Genomic DNA, 19,116 nt, shown 5'->3' with positions numbered 1-19,116 from the left:
ATGGTTAACATGTCAGATTAAAATGTTGGTTTTATCTGGTGCTACAGAAAAAAAAAAAAAAAAGCATGACAATGACATATTTGACAGTATTTTCTCAACTTTAGCTAAAAAAAATAAACAAAAGTGAAAAGTGAAGTGTAACAACACTTTGATGTTATTACAGCAAAAATGCGAATAAAAAAAGGATACATTTCAAATTTCATTCATACAAATGATGTCTTTATGTTTCATGTCATCACTTGTGGAAATCTAAAGACAAATTAGAACTATCTATCTAGAGACTTAACATTTACTTTAAAAGATGCCTATGCAGCCTCATGACTATTGCTCAGAGTAGCTGCAGTGTGGATCATTCAAAAGATAGATAGATAGATAGATAGATAGATAGATAGATAGATAGATAGATAGATAGATAGATAGATAGATAGATAGATAGATAGATAGATAGATAGATAGATAGATAGATAGATAGATAGATAGAACGTTACTGTCATAGTATGCAAGGCAAAACAAGGACTTTTTGTTGGCAGCAGTATGTCAGACAACAAAGGACAGCTGCCTAAAGTATAAATAATATAGTTAAATAAACAAACAGAAAAAGTGAGGTTTATAATGATTACAACATTTACTGTCTTACTGTAATGATTTTATTAAGTCAGTTATTAAGCTCCTAGCATTGGCCTGCTGTCTGAGTTTTCTACTTCAGCCACAGCACTGGGCACACTATCCCCTCACTAAACAGCAGGAGGGTAATAACTCAAAGAGGCTCAACCAAAGACCTGTGGAGAGAGGAGACATGACAGCAATTAACATATACTATAGTGCCAATAGAAACTTTGAAGTCCAGTTGGATAGAGGAAGAGCTACATTTTCCTCCATCTTTCAGCGACCATGTAAAGATGTCTGTATAATCTTGTTGAACACCTCTGGAAAGTTTGCAGTGTATACAGTGTTTTCTCAACTTTAACTAAAAAATAAAAAAGTACAGTCCATAGCCACACTTTGGTATTATTACAGCAAAAATAATTGGATGTTTTCTGTTCCTAAATAATCTCCCTCTCTATACAGTGATAGACTTCAAATAGTTTGAACTATTAAACTAAAACTTCTGAGAGTCATGATCTGTGATACTTTGGTTTTACTAGTCAAAACCAAGTTCAAAAACTTCAGTTCAAAAACTTTTTTCTTAGGGTTTATTCATGTTTCGTTTGTGATTTCTTGTTCACCTCTGTCATCATTCTGGGTGTAACTTGTTCTAGTCTTCCTTCTGTTGCTGAGGTACAGCTATGGTGCTTTTGGTAATGAGACTCACTAGTCTTACATTCCAGTAATCAACTCCTGTGGCTTAAAGCCAGTCTTCTCCTCTGTGCTACAGGGTTCACTCTTTTCTTTCAATTGTCTCCTTCCATTTTGAACTTAATTTCATCTTCTCCTAGTCACCTAGTCACTACACTAAGGTTCTATCAAGCCACACTACTGTACATTGTGGCACCAACACACACCTGTATGCTCCATACCAGTGATTTGCCATTGTCATTTTATTAGCCACAATGGGGTGTACTTAGATTTTTCATGAAAAACCTTTTCCAGTTTGGTACGGATTTGTCCCAAGCACATAGCACCTTAAGAGACTGTTTATATAAGGGAAGATGTAAAGTTTAAACTTTGATGACCAAAAGTGACCTCATATATCCCTCTCTAGTTGAATGTCTATCTGTCCAACAGGTACAGGATAATTAGCAGAGTTTGTAATCTGTTCTGAGGAGAAAACAAAACATCTTCCTTAGGTTCTGTCCCAGACATATTTTGTTTTGGAAGCATTTCACTGAGGAATTCCCTGGGGGATTGCTGAGGGTCAGTGTGTCTTCACTGGTGAGCTTTCATCTGATTAGTGAATTAATCTTGGAAATGGCCACCAATAAGTCACTGAATTCCCAAGCCAGTCAGATATAATGGTCTGATGTGTCCCTGGGGAGCAGAAGGTCAAATGTTTTTTCCAACCATAACTAATTTCTAATAAATGAGCCCTTTCCCATTGCTGGTGTTCAGAGGTCAAATTGTTTGCATGCTTTTTTCTTTTTTTTCGCCCCTTGCCACACATTGTGCAGAATACATTTTGGCATTTCTGAGTGCTGCTCAAACTGATTTTGTACATTTGTTCTGCAAATTTAATGTCAGCCAGTCATTACAAAGAAAAATGTTTCAACAGAATTTTTAATGGTGGTGTTTAGAAATAGACAGACATGAGAGCTTCCTCTTTGCCATTGCTCAGATTGGCAAAGAAGAAAGCTAATGCTTCCTCTTTGTTTTCCTAAAACTGGGAACGTGTGCTCTCCTGGGGTAATATCCTACATGGTGAGTGGAGACTAAACCTAGAAGTGGTTATCCAGGTGTGAGCGAGTTCTGTCTCATTAAACAAAAATGAACAAGTTCAGAACTGTTCTTGCCATCGTTCTCAAAAAGAAATGGAGCTGACAATCAGAAGTGAACTCTCTCTACCCACATTCTTTCAGTCACAAATGTGATGACAATTACCAGATTAACTATTTTCTTGTAACCAAAGGTGCCATTTTGCTGATTGCACTTCTTAACATCCCAGAAATTATGCATTTGTCAGGATCTGTGTTTTCTGTGTTCATTTAGAGTTTTTTGTGTCCTTGCGTCTCTTCGTTGTCCTGTCCTCCCCTTGATTGTTCCCAGGTGTGTCTCGTCTCTGTGATTACCCTCCCGTGTATTTAACTCCACCTGTGTTCTCTGTTCCTCGTCGGGTCCTCGTCGAATGTGTGCTCTGTCTTCCGAGTTTCTGTTTTGTTAGCGGTTGCTACCGGCGTCGAGCCCTGGCTTCAGCTCGGCCGTGCGGCCCATTCCTAGAGTGTGTTTTCCCATCATTAAAGACATCATTTTCATCTTACCTGGGTCTACAGCGCCTGCCTCACCAACCCTCACCACGTTTTATGACAGAAGGACCCGACCAGACCGAACGGTGAGGCACGCTATTTTTACTTTTCACCATGGACCCAGAGGAGTTAAAGGAGCTAACTGAAACGATCAGGGAGTACGAGGAGGCAATGGCCAAGCCGTACGCTGCCATCCGACGCCTCGGTTTCGCCATCCGCTTGGGACTGCTGCTAGACTACTGGGTTCCTCGTTTTCCGCAACCGGGGTTGGTGGAGTTGCAGAGGGAGGCAGAGTGGGAGCGTATGGCGGCTCTTGCTGTCATGGCTGGCGAACCTCTGCCTCCCAAGCCGCACAGTTTCTCCGCCAGCCCAGATCCCGCTCCAGTTCCGGAACCAGCTCCTCCAGCCAGCGTTTCTGCCGGCGTTCCAGCCGGCGCACCCGAGGCCGTTTCTGCCGGCGCTCCTGCCGGCGCACCCGAGGCCGTTCCAGCCGGCGCTCCTGCCGGCGCACCCGAGGCCGTTCCAGCCGGCGCTCCTGCCGGCGCACCCGAGGCCGTTCCAGCCGGCGCTCCTGCCGGCGCACCCGAGGCCGTTCCAGCCGGCGTTCCAGCCGGCGCTCCTGCCGGCGCACCCGAGGCCGAATCAGCCGGCGCACCCGAGGCCGAATCAGCCGGCGCACCCGAGGCCGAATCAGCCGGCGCACCCGAGGCCGAATCAGCCGGCGTTCCAGCCGGCACACCCGAGGCCGGATCAGCCGGCGCTCCCCAGGCCGAATCAGCCGGCGTTCCAGCCGGCGTTCCGGCCGAGACCCTCAGTGTTCCTTCCGAGACTCCTAGTGTTCCTTCCGAGACTCCTAGTGTTCCTTCCGAGACTCCCAGCGTTCCTCCTGAGACCCTGACCTCCAGCGTTCCTCCTGAGACCCTGACCTCCAGCGTTCCACCCGAGACCCTGACCTCCAGCGTTCCACCCGAGACCCTGACCTCCAGCGTTCCACCCGAGACCCTGACCTCCAGCGTTCCACCCGAGACCCTGACCTCCAGCGTTCCACCCGAGACCCTGACCTCCAGCGTTCCACCCGAGACCCTGACCTCCAGCGTTCCACCCGAGACCCTGACCTCCAGCGTTCCACCCGAGACCCTGACCCCCAGCGTTCCACCCGAGACCCTGACCCCCAGCGTTCCACCCGAGACCCTGACCCCCAGCGTTCCACCCGAGACCCTGACCCCCAGCGTTCCACCCGAGACCCTGACCCCCAGCGTTCCACCCGAGACCCTGACCCCCAGCGTTCCACCCGAGACCCTGACCCCCTGTGTTCCGACTGAGACCCCCTGTGCTCTGACCGAGACCCCGACTCTCCGTGCTCCACCAGAGACCCTGCCTCGGGGGGCTCGTCGTCGCCGTCTTTGGGCGGCCCCAGGGACTCATCATTCCCGCCTTCGGCGCCGCGGACGGCCGCCGGACCGCCTCCGTGGTTCCCGCCTCCAGCGCCGCGGACGGCCGCCGGACCGCCTCCGTGGTTCCCGCCGCCGCGGACGACCGCCGGACCACCTCCGTGGTTCCTGCCTCCTTTGCCTCCGCCCACCCTGTGGGTAGTTTTTTGTTTGTTTATGGACTCTTGGCCCTTCTTGTGTTTCCGCCCACGATGGTGGGTAGTTTTTTGTTTTTCTGGACTCTGGCCCCCCATCCGGCGCCCCTCCGCCCACCCTTGTTGTGGTTTTTTTTTTTGGGCGTCTGGTAGCCGCCCTTGAGGGGGGGGTACTGTCAGGATCTGTGTTTTCTGTGTTCATTTAGAGTTTTTTGTGTCCTTGCGTCTCTTCGTTGTCCTGTCCTCCCCTTGATTGTTCCCAGGTGTGTCTCGTCTCTGTGATTACCCTCCCGTGTATTTAACTCCACCTGTGTTCTCTGTTCCTCGTCGGGTCCTCGTCGAATGTGTGCTCTGTCTTCCGAGTTTCTGTTTTGTTAGCGGTTGCTACCGGCGTCGAGCCCTGGCTTCAGCTCGGCCGTGCGGCCCATTCCTAGAGTGTGTTTTCCCATCATTAAAGACATCATTTTCATCTGACCTGGGTCTACAGCGCCTGCCTCACCAACCCTCACCACGTTTTATGACAGCATTGTGTTCATTATTGGCAAACACTATTCAGTAGAGAAATTCTACAACAAAACACCACTTCAGTTTACATGTGGGAAGTTGGTCCTTTCAGTCAGATTCTTCTATACCTGATTGGGAACTGAAGTCTCCTCACAGTAAGACAATGGAAACCCCAGACAGAGAACCTTTTCAACTACCTGGAGGCTTAGTGTACTTGTTTTCTGAGAATGCTCCAAATTGGGCTAACAAAGTAGCTTTTCTCCTCTCACTCCAATACTTCAACACTGGTATTGGGCTCCACCTGATGTTCTGGAACCCATGCTGTGCATCCAGTTAGTATCTCCTAACCACTTTCTCAAGCACCGTTTACTGAAATCAAGTACAAATCCTATTAGAACATAACTTTTAAAAGACTGGTTCCAACCAGAAAGAAATGGATTTAGAGGACAGCTAGGTTAACAGAATCTTCAAATACAAACATACCTGGTTGTCAGACTTCAAACTGTGCCATTTTGATAAAGCTTTCACTTCTCATGTAAATGTGCCTTGTCTACCTACACAAAAGCTACTGTGAGAGGACAGTAGTATTAATTGTAATACATTACTAAATAAAGTTAAGATATTTTTAGAAGACCTGTCATTTACACACATGGACAAAATTGTTGGTACCCATCAGTTAATGAGCAAAAGCCCACAATGGTAAATTAAATAACTTAAAACTGACACAAGCAATAAAACTAAAGGTATAGTAAAATGAAACAATAAAAATTAGACATTGCTTTTGAAATGTGGTTGAATGGAATCATTTAATATGAAACAGGCCTGGACAAATGTGATGGCACCTCTAGTAAAGACACAGGGACATGTTAGACTAAGGCGTGTCCTCTAATTAGTATCACAGTGTCTTCAAGCTTCTAATCAGCCCTATTTAAAGGGTGACAAATAGACACTGAGTTGCTTGGTGACATGGCGTGGATCACTCTGAACATGAACCACCGCAAGTGAGGGAGAGAGTTGTTCCAGGATATTAGAAAGAAAATGATATACCAGCATGTTAAAGGAAAAGGCTATTAGACCATTTCCAAGCAGCTTGATGTTTCAGTGACCACAGCTGCACATATTATTCAGAAGTTTAAAGTCAACCACTGAGTCCACAGCAGGAAAACGGACGACAAACTAAAGAGAAGGATAATATGAATGGTAACCAAAAGCCCAGCCTTCAAAGAAATAAAGGTGAACTCCAAGGTCAAAATATATCAGTGTCAGATTACACTATTACAAGGGTAACAAACGGCAATCATCTGTTAGTTTTGCTCAAAGTCCAATTTGTTTGAGCCAAATTGGACTTCAAGAGAGTAAGGCATAAATAGGTGAGATTGGAATTTGCCACAATTCATAGTGACGAGCCACAAAGCATTGTGGGAGAATATCCTTAGAACAGTTTCGCCACAACTGAAGCTTTTTAACGAGGCACATTAGCTCTATGTTCAGAGATGCAAAAATGAGGCACAGCAAGAAAAGAATACTGTCCCCACTGTGGAACATGGAGGAGGCTGAGTTATGCTCTGAGGCTTTGCTGCATCAGGCACAAGGTGCCTTGAATGTGTGCAGCAGGCGATGAAATCTCAAGACTATCAAGGCATTCTGCAGAAAAATGTGCTGCCTAGAGTCAGAAAGCTTGGTATCAATTGCAGGTCATGGGTCTCGACCCAAAACACAACTAGAAAACCCAAGAATGGCTAAGAGAAAAACACTGGACTATTCTGAACAGGCCTGCTATCAGTCCTGATCTAAATCCTGTTGAACATCTGTGGAAGGAGCTGAAACATCTGGAGAAGGCTCCCTTCAACTGGAGATACCTGGAGCAGTTTGTCCATCAGGAGCGGACCAGAACACCTGTGGACAGGTGAAGAAGTCTCTCTGACAGTTAGAAATTGTTTGGTTGCCTCAAAAGGCTGAGCAACAATATATTAAGTTACAGGTACCATCATTTTTGTCCTGGCCTGTTTCATATATTTTTATAAAATGATTCTTTTGAAACACAAGTCAAAAGCATTGTCTGATTTTCATTGGTTAGTTTTCATCCATCCATTATCTAAACTCATGTATCCTACAGTCATTGGGCAAGAGGCAGGGCACACCTGTCAGCCCATTATAGGACAACATAGAGAAACACAGGACAAGCAACAATGCATACACACACACACACACCCACACACACACACACACACACAGAGAACCATATAGAGATACCAGTAAGTCTCTGCTGGAGAAGGCCGGAGTACCAAGAGAAAAACCATTTATGCAAGAGAAGAAGACGCAAACTCCATGCAGAAATACATCGGGCCAGGATTCAAACCCAGAACCTACTTGATGCAAAGTAACAATGTTTACTGCTCAATGATTTAATATTATGACTTTTGCCAGTTTCTAGATGTTTCAGAGATGTGGATTTTCAATTCAACTTGTTCTAACAAAATTCTGAAGCTGGGTTATTAACACATTCAAACAACATGATCATGTAACTCTTGTTTTATATTTATCATTTTACATTCTTGTTATTTTCAGTTTTTGCATCTGCCTAGCATTATTTAGCCACAAAACCTCTAAATTTTGTGGCATTAACTTCTACAACCTAAGATTGAGCCTCATTAGTTATTTTTTCTGAATAAGTCCCGTCTTTTATATTATTATATATGATTGGATTAATTCTCCCACTAACATTTTCATTTCTATTCATCAACAATTTTTTTTTTTTTACATAGCTGTCATTCTTTGAGTGAGTTTTTGTTTACTTTACATCCAAAGGAAAGAACTTAAAAAAACAAAACAATTAAAAGCTTTCATCAGTAAAATAACAATGGCTGTTTTGGTGTAGCACAGTGACAGTGGCACGACCTTCCATTTAACCCTGCTAGCTATGCCTTGAGCATGCTCATTGCTCATTGCTCTTTGACATTTTGCTCCTTAAACATAACACAAATGCTAGGACTGTTTCCCCACTCCACCAGCACCGCCACCCAAACACAACCAGTGTTTGTTACAGTAAGGATCACAACCATGGGACTCACTAAGTCTGTGGTCACAAATGTTGCTGCGTCTTTTCCTAGAAATAAAGCAGTCGTCTGCAGCTCTTCAGTGTTGATCATGAATTTAGCAGATTGAGTTTCACCTGCCAGACATTGATTTGTTTGGTTACCCTTGTAAAGTTGGACATTATCCATTAGCACTTTGCATAGCCAATAATTTATCTTACATAAATCTAACCTACTACTCCATGTTGAGATTCAGTTACACTGTTCAACTCATCTGCAGATTTGTTATTTTCCTGATTCCCATTGTCTGCTGTGGAAGACAACCACATCAGATGATTCTTAAGCTAAAATTGGTGATGTTCTCACATGAACATGTGTGTGTGGGTGCGTGTGTGCAGATGTGTGCGTGTGTGTGTGTTTGTGTTCAGAAGCGTGGAAGGGCAGTTCTCATCATGGATAAAGGGGGTGGAGAAACTAGTTCAAATTTATTGCCTGAGTCAGCTGTGTCAAATTTGGCAAGCTCAAATGGTCAGGCTGCAAATGGCAGGGCAATACCTCAGGGTCAGCAGCCTTTGTAACAAAAAGTTGTATATTTTCACATCTCTTTGTATAAAATGGAAAGTTTCTAGGACTAAAAGGACCAACATACAGTCAGGAATGACTTCCTGTCCACAGAAACTGCTCCATCAGCATTCTGAAAGCTGAAATGATGAACATGGCAGCACATTCATCAAGATGGAAGCACATGAATAGCCCAGCTGCTGAAGTACTGTGGTTTTTAAGAGACTCTTCTTTTTATTTTCCTTTGTAAAAACTATTCTTGTCTTTTGATTGTCATAAAAGGGACCACCCAGCTTCTGAACCTTTGCCTTTATTTTTGGAGGGTCAGTGTGAGGGGCCAGTTGGTTTTTATGGCAGAGATTTTTACGATGTGGTCAAAGCTGTTTGGAGACCACCAGTTCTCCTTTCACTTGTCACAGCTACAGTAGTCCCGGCGACATCAGAAGTCAACTTTACTCCTTTGAAGTCTGCCCATGAGTAAATATAGTAGAATTGTCCTTCTAATATTAACAAGTTGCATTTGTTTGTGTCCATCACAATTTTGGAATTCCTTTACTATTACTGATAGATTTTAGCCAATAAGTAGAGTCAGTTGAAGACAGAGAAACTTTACTGAATATAGACACAACTTTGGTCAACTAAAAAATATTTTTAGAAAGATGCGTCCCAGTTCTTGTTGTTTGGTTGGTTTATTACCCACAAAGATTTCATAGTAAATACCATTGAAACCAGAAGTTTGCATACACTAAAGAAAGACACATACACCTTTTATTGCAATCTGTTTTATGAAATATACTGTTTATATAAACCCATAGATATGCCCATATTGAGATCCATGTAAAATAAAGAGCTCTTTATCAAAGTGACATCTTAAAGTATGAAAAATAAAGAGAAAAGCATTATTTCTCTGGTTACCTATGGTCAGTTTTATTAAGCTTTCTATGATGATGATCTCATGGCTTTCTATATTTTTTCAAAAGTATTTCTCAGAAGCCCAATTTGTATGGATGGATGGATGGATGGATGGATGGATTGATTTACAAAGCTTTATAGGCTGTTCCTGGCAAACTGGTCGTCTTGTCCAATAAGACTGAAGTCTGAAGAGTTTCTGTGTTTCTGCACACAGGAGTCATTTTCAAACTGCATATTGTGTTCTTGTCTATGTGTTCTTATCTCATTAAAATGTAAAGGTATGAAGCGTCAACTGCTCAGTGTATTGCTCATGTCAAGCTGTCTGATAGTGTTGGTATGTAAGACATGTGAGAAGCTGGTGACATAGTGGAGTTAAGTAGGCAGCATGGCATGAACTCTAACTATGCTGTCCTTTTCCTCCCTTTGTATCATGTTACCTAAACATCTTGCTGACAACACTGCATAACTGCAGCTCAGAGGGACCCAGGGTGATGACAGCAGGTTATGCAAAGGTTTTCCAACAGTGAGCCACAGCATCAGGTTAAAAGAATGATCCCAGTTGGCTCCTACAGCCACAGACTGAACATTTCATTTGTAGGCAACCTATTAGGCAAATTATTTGCACTTAGAACAATTTACGTCTGCTTGTCTTTTCATTTCAGTCACTGTCAAACTCTTTCAGATTATTTTATACCACCAACCAAACAAGAAGACAAACCAAGACAAACTCCAGCTTGGTTTGTCTCCTGTTGAAAGACATCAGCAGCGATAATGCTGCCATCAACTTGACATCCAGGCCAGGCATCAAACCGATTCCTGTCAGACTGATTCAGATGAAAGAACGACTTAAAGCAAGACAAACCCAGAGAAAGACAGAGTTCTGCTGCAGCATGAGATCTGCACTTATTCTACAAAATCAATAGTTGCACGTATTTTAATTAATTTAAATAATTTTTCGGTTTCATCAATGAACTTGCACACTTTGCTAATTAAATCATGAATGTCATTCTGATCAGGTCAGACTTACTAATCCTTTTAAACAGAACAACTGTCTGCAGTCCCATTGAGGATTAAACATGCAAAGAAGCTTCTTATTTCATTTTAAATCATTTTGCTGCTGCACTGTTCAACTTAATAAAACTAGACTGGGACCTTGAGCTGCAATTTAGGCACTTTGCATCATCAACATTAATGGAACTATCACAGGCCCTTTTCAACCAGTTACTCATTTATCAAGTTGAATTTTTATGTCAATTATGTGAACTTTGGAGAAGAGGTGGCACAATATTGTAATGTATAAAACGTATAAAACGTTATGTATAAAAAGTTATGGCATGGACTGAGATCATTTGTCTCAGTCCATGCCATATACAATGATTCAACTGTCTTGCAAGTAGAAGGGGTGTCATAATGTCTTTTAAAAAAAAAAAGTGTCATGGCTTCCATTAAAACCAGTTTGTTTTTAACATTTCAGAAAAATATTAAAACCAGGCTATATGAATTAACCATGAACTTAAACTTATGGCCTTATCCAGACCAAAGTCATCAATATTCAGTGACTTTAGAAGACTTTTTAAAAACACACGTTTTAAGGTTGTCATTAAACCTTTGCTTTAAAGCAACCACCACTGCCCTGGTTCAGCCTCAAGCCAGCCTCATCCACACACTGCAGCCCTTACAGCTCTGACCCAGCTCCCTGATCAGCTTCAGCTCCAGCCTGACCAATGCCTGACCATGCCCTGCTGCCCTGCTGCTCCACACCATGGTCCAGACACTATCACACTGCTGCAACCTCAGGGATCTATACTGCTGTAAATGATCCCTGGGAGTCTCAATGATTTTAGCAACTTGCAACTGAAATACATAGATTATGACCATGTTTCCGAGATCTGACAGCCAACATCTCAAATGAAACACAGCAACTTAGAATTGTCAAACACAAGCTGTTGCCACAGTGTAAAACAGCACATCAACATTTCCTGTTTTAGGTCAGTTAAAATTACAAAGAAAAATTCTGTTTACTAAACTCCAGACTAATGAGCGAAATTTTACTCTGTTCATACAAACAAATCTCAAACAGCTTTGTTTGTTTTAGTGGGAAGAATGAAAAAAATATTACAAATAAAATCCACCCAGATCACATAGAGATTTTCCATCAAAATAACTACAAAAAATATTAAACAAAAAATTAACAAAAAAGAAAAGTAAAGTCAAGGGAATGCAGCTGGGTAGTTTGCTATGTAGCATTTTTGCTGTTGTTTCAACTATGAACTTTAAGTTTTCTCTCAGTTTGTTTTTCACTCCATCAAAGCTACATGTTGTAGGGCATTTCATTTGGCTGCTATAGCTTCTTGTTAAAGGACATCAACTAATCATTCTCCCTTTTATATAAACTATTTACTTTTCATGAACATAAAAGATAATCCTAAATCAGTTCATATGTTTCTTGTGCAGTCTTCTCAAACACAGATGCAAGCTTGTATTGAGTCAGGTTCTGGTTCTGCTGGAGGTTTCTTCCTGCTGTAGGGAAGTTTTTCCCTTCCATTATTGCTACATTCGTGCTCTGTATTAGTCATTGCTGTAAAGTCAACAATACAATGCAAGTGGTTGTCTAATATTGCTACGCGCTTGTCCAGGAGACATGAAAGCTCCAAGTCAATGACTAAATGCTATCTGCTGGGTTCCTTTAGACGGAATCGATTTAAGCTAATTTGAATAATAAACTGAGCATACTGTACTGTTTGATAACTTGGATCAATTGGAATGTATTTGTGACTGAACTAAAATACCTTTTGTGAAAAGTGCCTGGTGGCATTTGTTTTGAATTGGCATTATGTAAATAAACTGAATTGAACTGAGTTGTTGTCGTCCTGTTCTCCACAAGCATGGGTGGGATTTTCCTGATATTAACTCCACAAACCAAAAACAGGAATGTTAGTGATGGAGGACTAATACAATAAAGCATTCACAGAAGATGGATGGATGGATGGATGGATGGATGGATGGATGGATGGATGGATGGATGCATGGATGGATGGAAATAATCAGTTTTAACATAAATATTACTTGTCTATTATGGTTATTCCTTTTCTAGCTGTTATGCACTGACCTTTTTAACCCTTTGTTTGGTATTAAACCTGACCCAGTGCCCTGATGAAGGCATTTGAAGCTCCATATTACAAACTTTGCCTCACCTGGTCACTTTTTAAAAAGTAAACCAGCTTCATCTCTTCTTCTCTTCCCAGTGACCTGCTCTTTTTGTCATTTTTTGATGATGATTTCTTTTAATGAATTTTACAAGAGTTGGGAGATAAGACAGAATTAGTGTTGGGCTTGCAGCCAGCTGCCACACCCACCACGCTTCTTCACTTTTACATAGAATTCATCAGTCAGAGCTCAGATCAGACAGAAGGAGGGTGGACTGGGCTGGATAGATAGTATTGGCCCATATGGTTGAAATGCTGACAACTTGTGTCACTTTGATTTGTTTTGTGGACGTGTTTGCAGTTGCAATAAATGAGCATTGGGGTCCCTGTGGTGTGCCCACCTTCAGCAGAGAGATTTCAGGGAGGGACTTCTGCCTTGCACCATTCCACCAGGGGGCAGCGGGATCCCGGGGAGGCAGAAGACGCACCGCTGCTTGCAGCTCAACATCCCTCCCCAGACGCAGACACAGCTCCATCAGGCTTCACATCATGGAATCGACTAATTTTGATGCGCTTTGTGGAGCTATCGGTGGACTTGTGCTGGGTCAAGTCTTCGGGTAATTTCTGCGGGTAGTCCGTGTTGTTTTCTCGCCTTGGGAATACTTTGCTGGTGTGGATGGACATCAAAAAGTGCACATGCCACTTTTGGGAAGCCATTGGATTTATTTACTTCATCCTTGTGGCATTTATCGGCCTCAGGAATCTCTCGATTAATCGGATGAAATAAGAAGTGAAGATGTATGGAATAAGCCAGCGCTATTTTTACATGTAAGTCTCCTGGCTTTCTAAATGTAATTTGATGTCGCATGGTCTTTTTGTCTCTCTAACATATTTTATACCTTTTTTGCAGATCATTTAATTTTTTTGTTTTGTGGTGTCACGCTCAGGTGAGAAAGCTTCAAACGTTTGAAAATGAATACAAAGTCGTTAGAGTAATAACAGCTGGACAGATATCAGTAGTTTTGATGTTTAATTAAAAAAGCCAAGGGCTATAAATTGATTTTTGAAATGAACAGTGCACTGATACATCCCAGATTAGAGACAGACACAATTATGGATTTTATTTTTCCCTTCGCATAAAAAAGGGGGAGAATCACTCGTCTCCTAATTTTAACCAGTATGTGAGGACGCAGGGCGCAACGACGGACCAGCTCAGCCGCAGGCAGGTCCGGGTTTACCAGCTCTACAGCCGAACCAGCGGGAAACACGTCCAGATCCAGGGGAAGAGAGTCAGCGCCACTGCGGAGGATGGGAACCAGTACGGTAAGAAGTGAGCCGGGACCTGCTGTTGTCCTCACACTCCTAACACACCGCAGGCTTTTCAGGCGCGGATCCTCAGATTGAATTCTACATTTTATTTTTTATTTTTTTTGCCATGGAGTTAGGAGTGTTCTCCTCTTTTTGTAAAGATTAAACTGTTTATTATTATTTTAAATACTGATGACATCTGTAAGAAATCGTGTGAAATCATATGACTGGTCCAAATCAGAGGAAACAGCATCCAGAATATGTCAAAGATCCCAGTTTGATTTAGGGTCAGTATGAATATTTAAAACATCCACCAGTATCATCAACGGGAACCCACTGAGGGGAACCAAATCATCACGTGGTGGTCTTTAGAAAATAAATAAAATAATAATAAATATATTGGTGTAATTATGCTGTGAAAATAAGAAAGGATAACAAAACAGCACTTAGAAACAGATAAAAGCAATTTATTGGCTGTTGATGTTGTTTGCTTCCTCATTCTATTATTTGCATATTGACTTTCAGGTTCTACTGTTTACTCGACTGGTCGCAGGTTCCTTCTGCTGGTACTTTCTAGGTTTAACGCTGAACACTGCAGAACTCATCTGTTATTTAGTTCAGGATGAGGATAAAACATCTGAGACAGCGCTGTGGCAGCAACACAGCTTTCTAGTTTTATAGCTGACACTTAACCATAATTATATCAAGGAATGTCCTCTGAAGACTGAAATAATAAGCTTAAGTTTTCTGGGACAGAGGCTCTGCTGGGGACTAAGGTCCTCTGACCAAACTAGCAGTTTCACTCCCAGCCTTGCCCATCCCTCTCGTTAGAGGAAGATTTTCAGGACTGTATGTTAATTTGCCTCCCTGCTGTATCCATAAGGCCATCGTCTGGCAAATTAGCAGCTGATAAGGAAAAGTCCTTTGTCTCCATAGTCCCAATACACAAGTCTGTTGTAATGCTCCAAAGACATAATTAACAGCAGGATAAAGTCACTTGAGAGTGTATATTCTGCTTCCAGGTTAATGGGCAGAGATAGCATTTGTTTAATCAACTGGTGGGATGACTTTTTTCTGTTTGTCTGCTCAGGGTCTTTGACTGGGATGGTCAGAAGCCGATCATGACAGGGAAAGACATGGAAGTACCTTCCCATTCAGTGACTCATCTAGCACTATGCAACTAGACACTGCCAACATAGTTATCCTAGATAAAACAGGAATACACAGACTGGATGAACAGTTGGAACATGTAATAATACTTCTGAATACTCCTTGTATAAGAAAAATCTTTTTTTTTTTTAGCTTTTCGTATCTGAACCTAAAACCTCAGTCAACATGCGTTTTTTTAATAGCATAAGAAGACACAATACTTTGGAAAAACAAATAGTTCATTTGACAGGGATTTGTACATTAATCACCCAGAGAATACTTAAACTTTTATTGCTGTTGCTGCATGTCGTTTCTTCAGCTCGTCAGCTCTGTCCGTCTTTTCTTACAGCTCGCCTGTTTGTGGAGACTGACACCTTCGGCAGTCGAGTGAGGATACAAGGTGCAGAGAGTGGGCTATATCTCTGCATGAACCGGAAGGGAAAACTTGTTGGAAAGGTACAGAACAAGTTTCTGGTTTCTGGCTTTTTCTGAACATAAATGATTGCATGAACAAACAGGTTTTACTAAAGCTGATTTTGATGGAAACATCAAATAATGTAGAACTATACTTCAATTTACTGCCTTTCAATATTAAACTAAACATTCATTGTTTCTTTATTTTTATATTTACCACACTGCATTGTAAGCAAACAAAAATATATTCACTGATCATCTGACAGTGGTAGAAATACATCACTAGAGGTTCCAACCTTCCCTAGGCAGTGTGCACTTTCACACATCACAATGTCCTAAAATCCAAACTGAGATACAACTACAAACTGCTGTGTATCTGTTGTCATAGCGGTGTCATAAGTGTTAGCGCTCCTCCATGTTGTACTATTGTGCTTTTCAAAAAAGAAACATCTCCAGGGGGTGACAGTAGTTCAGCCTTACTGGCCAAGGCTGATAACTCTGAGGGGAAAATCCTATGATCTGCCCATGGATGTTTGGACATGAGTCAGCTCTGCCCTTCCTTCAGTGGAAACGGAAAAGATGGACTCATATGTTCTTATGTGACCGGCCATAAATTTGTTTTGCATCACTGTGGTGAAATGTTGGGACTGTGTCTGCTGCCTGTTTGCAGATAAGCTCATACACAGCAAGACAAGCCAGTTGTGTCAATTTGTATAACTGCAGAGCGCATTGACAGTCTGCGGTTTCTTTTGCTTTTCCATTTTGCTCAGAGACCAGAACGCTGATCTCAGTATACCATCACAACCGGCTTAAGTTACAAGTCAGGAAACTAGTGGAAGATTAGCCTGGTAAAAACCATTTCCTTGTTCTCTGCTATTTGCTTCATCCAGCGGTTCTGAGCCCAGGTATGCAGATATTATTTGTAGTGGGAGGCATTTTGAAATTGTTCCCAATGGCTAATGTTTGGGTGTGACATGTAATGCTCCAGTTCGACACCATAAAGCTTACTGGAAATTGCTTGTAAACAACCATCCCCGACTGTGAAGAGAGAAGAGCCAAGCTGAATGACAGCACTGCTACAATAATAAAAAAAAAGGTTCTAATTTATAATAAAATATCGACAGGTGTGGTTGCCGGAATTTTAACATATATTTACAAAGTTTTTACCACATTAAAAACGGTAAAATTTGTATTTATACGATAAAATACGGTAAAATAATTGCAGTATTTTTATAAATACTTATACTTTAAAAAAGTATTTTAATACCAAAGTACTGCATATTTTGAAGTGTGGCCAACATGGACTAAACAGCTTCATTCACTTTCTCCGCTGCCATTGCTAAAACGAAAGGCAGACTACAATTCTGAAACAGTACAGAAAATAATAATAATAATAATAATAATAATAATAATAATAATAATAATAATAATAATAATAATGCATTTTATTTGCATTTATTCTGTTCACTGATTGGCTCGTTCTTCAGTGGGAGAAAGCCCAGACAGACCACTGAGGGGAGATGAGTCAGTTCGTAGGAAGGCAATGACTCGTCTGGTTGAAGATGCAAATGGTTCTGATTGTGAATAGGATAAATATATAACAATGCATCTCACCATTTTAGGCTTTTGGAAACTATAACAACATGCACACATAGGTTGTGGTCACTGATTTTATGAGTTTCCACCTGAAATATAATAAATAAACAATTCGGACAATTATCACTATCTGCTATCTGTTTTGTATATATGGAGGTCACTATTAATTGGAAACCCTAACACTTTCAGTGTCATAATCGTGAGTTATAAGGACAGTTCTTCTTCATTGACAATAATAACCATTGAGAATGATTAGTATTGACATATTATTGTCAATAATATCAACAATAATAACCATAGTCCATAAGTCATATTTGACTTATGAACTATGGCTGTACTCATAGTCCATAAGTCATTATGGACTATGAGTAAAACCGTTTTAAACCTCACTTTTTTTCTAACATGCAGCCGGAACACAGTTAAGATGAGTCTGATGTTACAACAACAATTGCAACTTTCTGTACTATAATGGACGAACACTGAAATGTACCTTAATGCCTGTGGACAGGACAGTTATTAGTTATGCTATCTATTGCATAACTAATCTATTACCTAATTCTGGTCACTAGTTGCAGTTTGCCACAAACTTGGTAGCTGACACAGCAAGCATCTGAAAGAAGGTGATGTGGATGCAAGGCGAGGCCTTGGACATATCATCTTCAATTTAACACATGGTGGTGGTGGTGTGATGCTGTGTGGTGCTTATCTTTATCAAGACCAGAGAAGCTGGACAGAGTTGATGGCATGATAAATGGAACTAAAGGCATGGAAATTCTGGAAAGCCTTTTAAAGACGGCAAGAGTCTTCAGACTGGGAGAGAGGTTCACCCTCCAGCACCACAAAAGGGCTAAACATTTAGCTAGAGACATGATGGGATGATGAAAGCATGTTATGTTGGATTGACCCAGTCAAAGTCCAGAAATACCTGTTAGCAGACATAATAAAGAAAAGAAAAATGGAAAAAAGACAAACAAAGAAGTCTGTTTTCTTGATGTGCAAAGCTGGTAGAGACACATCGGATGACCTGCAGCTGTATTTGCAGTGAAAGCCATAATTTTTAGATTTTGATATGTACATTAAATAAAATTAAATAAAACCACGAACCATGTTATTTTTCTTTCACAATTTTGCTCTACTTTTTCTTGGTCTATCACATAAGATACAAAGAACATTAAGTCTTATCTAATCATCGATTTCTGTTTTGCGTTTCAGAACTGTACATTGGTGACAAAGCTGCTTGTAGTTCTGTGAAATCCATTCGGTGTCCTTTGATGTTTATTTACCTGAAAATGTTTTTAAGAGATTATTCTAACGATAACAGTCACAAAAAATATTCTCTTCCCTCTCACACACAGCCCAACGGCCGCAGCAGGGACTGTATCTTCACTGAGATCGTCCTGGAGAACAATTACACGGCCCTGCAGAATGCAAAGTACGAAGGCTGGTATGTGGCTTTCACTAGGAAGGGGAGGCCCATCAAAGCCTGCAGGACAAGGGAGAACCAGAGAGAGGTCCATTTCATCAAGAGGCTCCACATGGGCCCGCCTCACTTCCCCAACACGGACCAAAGCAAATTTGAGTTCATCCGATTTCCGCCCACAGGTCGAGCAAAGCGGAACCGTAAATCACGTACCTCTGAGTAACAATCAGCCAAAGCAATGGACTGGCTCAAGCTGTGAGAAAGGAACAACAGATGCAGTTTTATTTTTGTATATTTTTGATATTTGTGACTTAAATGTCATAAAAGTAAAATAATAATTCTGTAAAATGATTGTGTAAATACTGACAGAGAATAAAGCTAATGAATTATATTTATGGATGTTGGCCACTGAGGAAGACTGAGATATTGTTTCGTTGACTTCTTTCATGTCAAATGTTCAGGATTTTGCTTCTAGTTAAAAACTCTACACACAAATGATGTGACAGCAATTAATCAGTGGACAGAAAATTAACCAGCATAAAATATTTAATTTATCATTACTACATGCTCAATTTGTTGTGATTGAATT

The 19,116-nt window shown here is 41.4% G+C and overlaps 1 protein-coding gene across 1 annotated transcript; it reads left to right on the top strand.

Annotated features, from left to right (window-relative positions):
* Positions 1-12,940: 12,940 nt before the first annotated feature.
* On the top strand, positions 12,941-18,918 carry fgf17 (fibroblast growth factor 17). The gene is made up of 5 exons (XM_032577758.1): positions 12,941-13,468; positions 13,551-13,587; positions 13,786-13,963; positions 15,447-15,553; positions 18,463-18,918. Exons 1-5 carry the CDS (start codon positions 13,437-13,439, stop codon positions 18,748-18,750), a joined length of 642 nt encoding a protein of 213 aa, XP_032433649.1. The 5' UTR covers positions 12,941-13,436; the 3' UTR covers positions 18,751-18,918.
* Positions 18,919-19,116: the final 198 nt, after the last annotated feature.

This window comes from Xiphophorus hellerii, chromosome 12, assembly GCF_003331165.1.
Source record: "Xiphophorus hellerii strain 12219 chromosome 12, Xiphophorus_hellerii-4.1, whole genome shotgun sequence".
Taxonomy (NCBI): Eukaryota; Metazoa; Chordata; class Actinopteri; order Cyprinodontiformes; family Poeciliidae; genus Xiphophorus; species Xiphophorus hellerii.
This window is presented reverse-complemented; position numbering and strand designations above follow the sequence as displayed.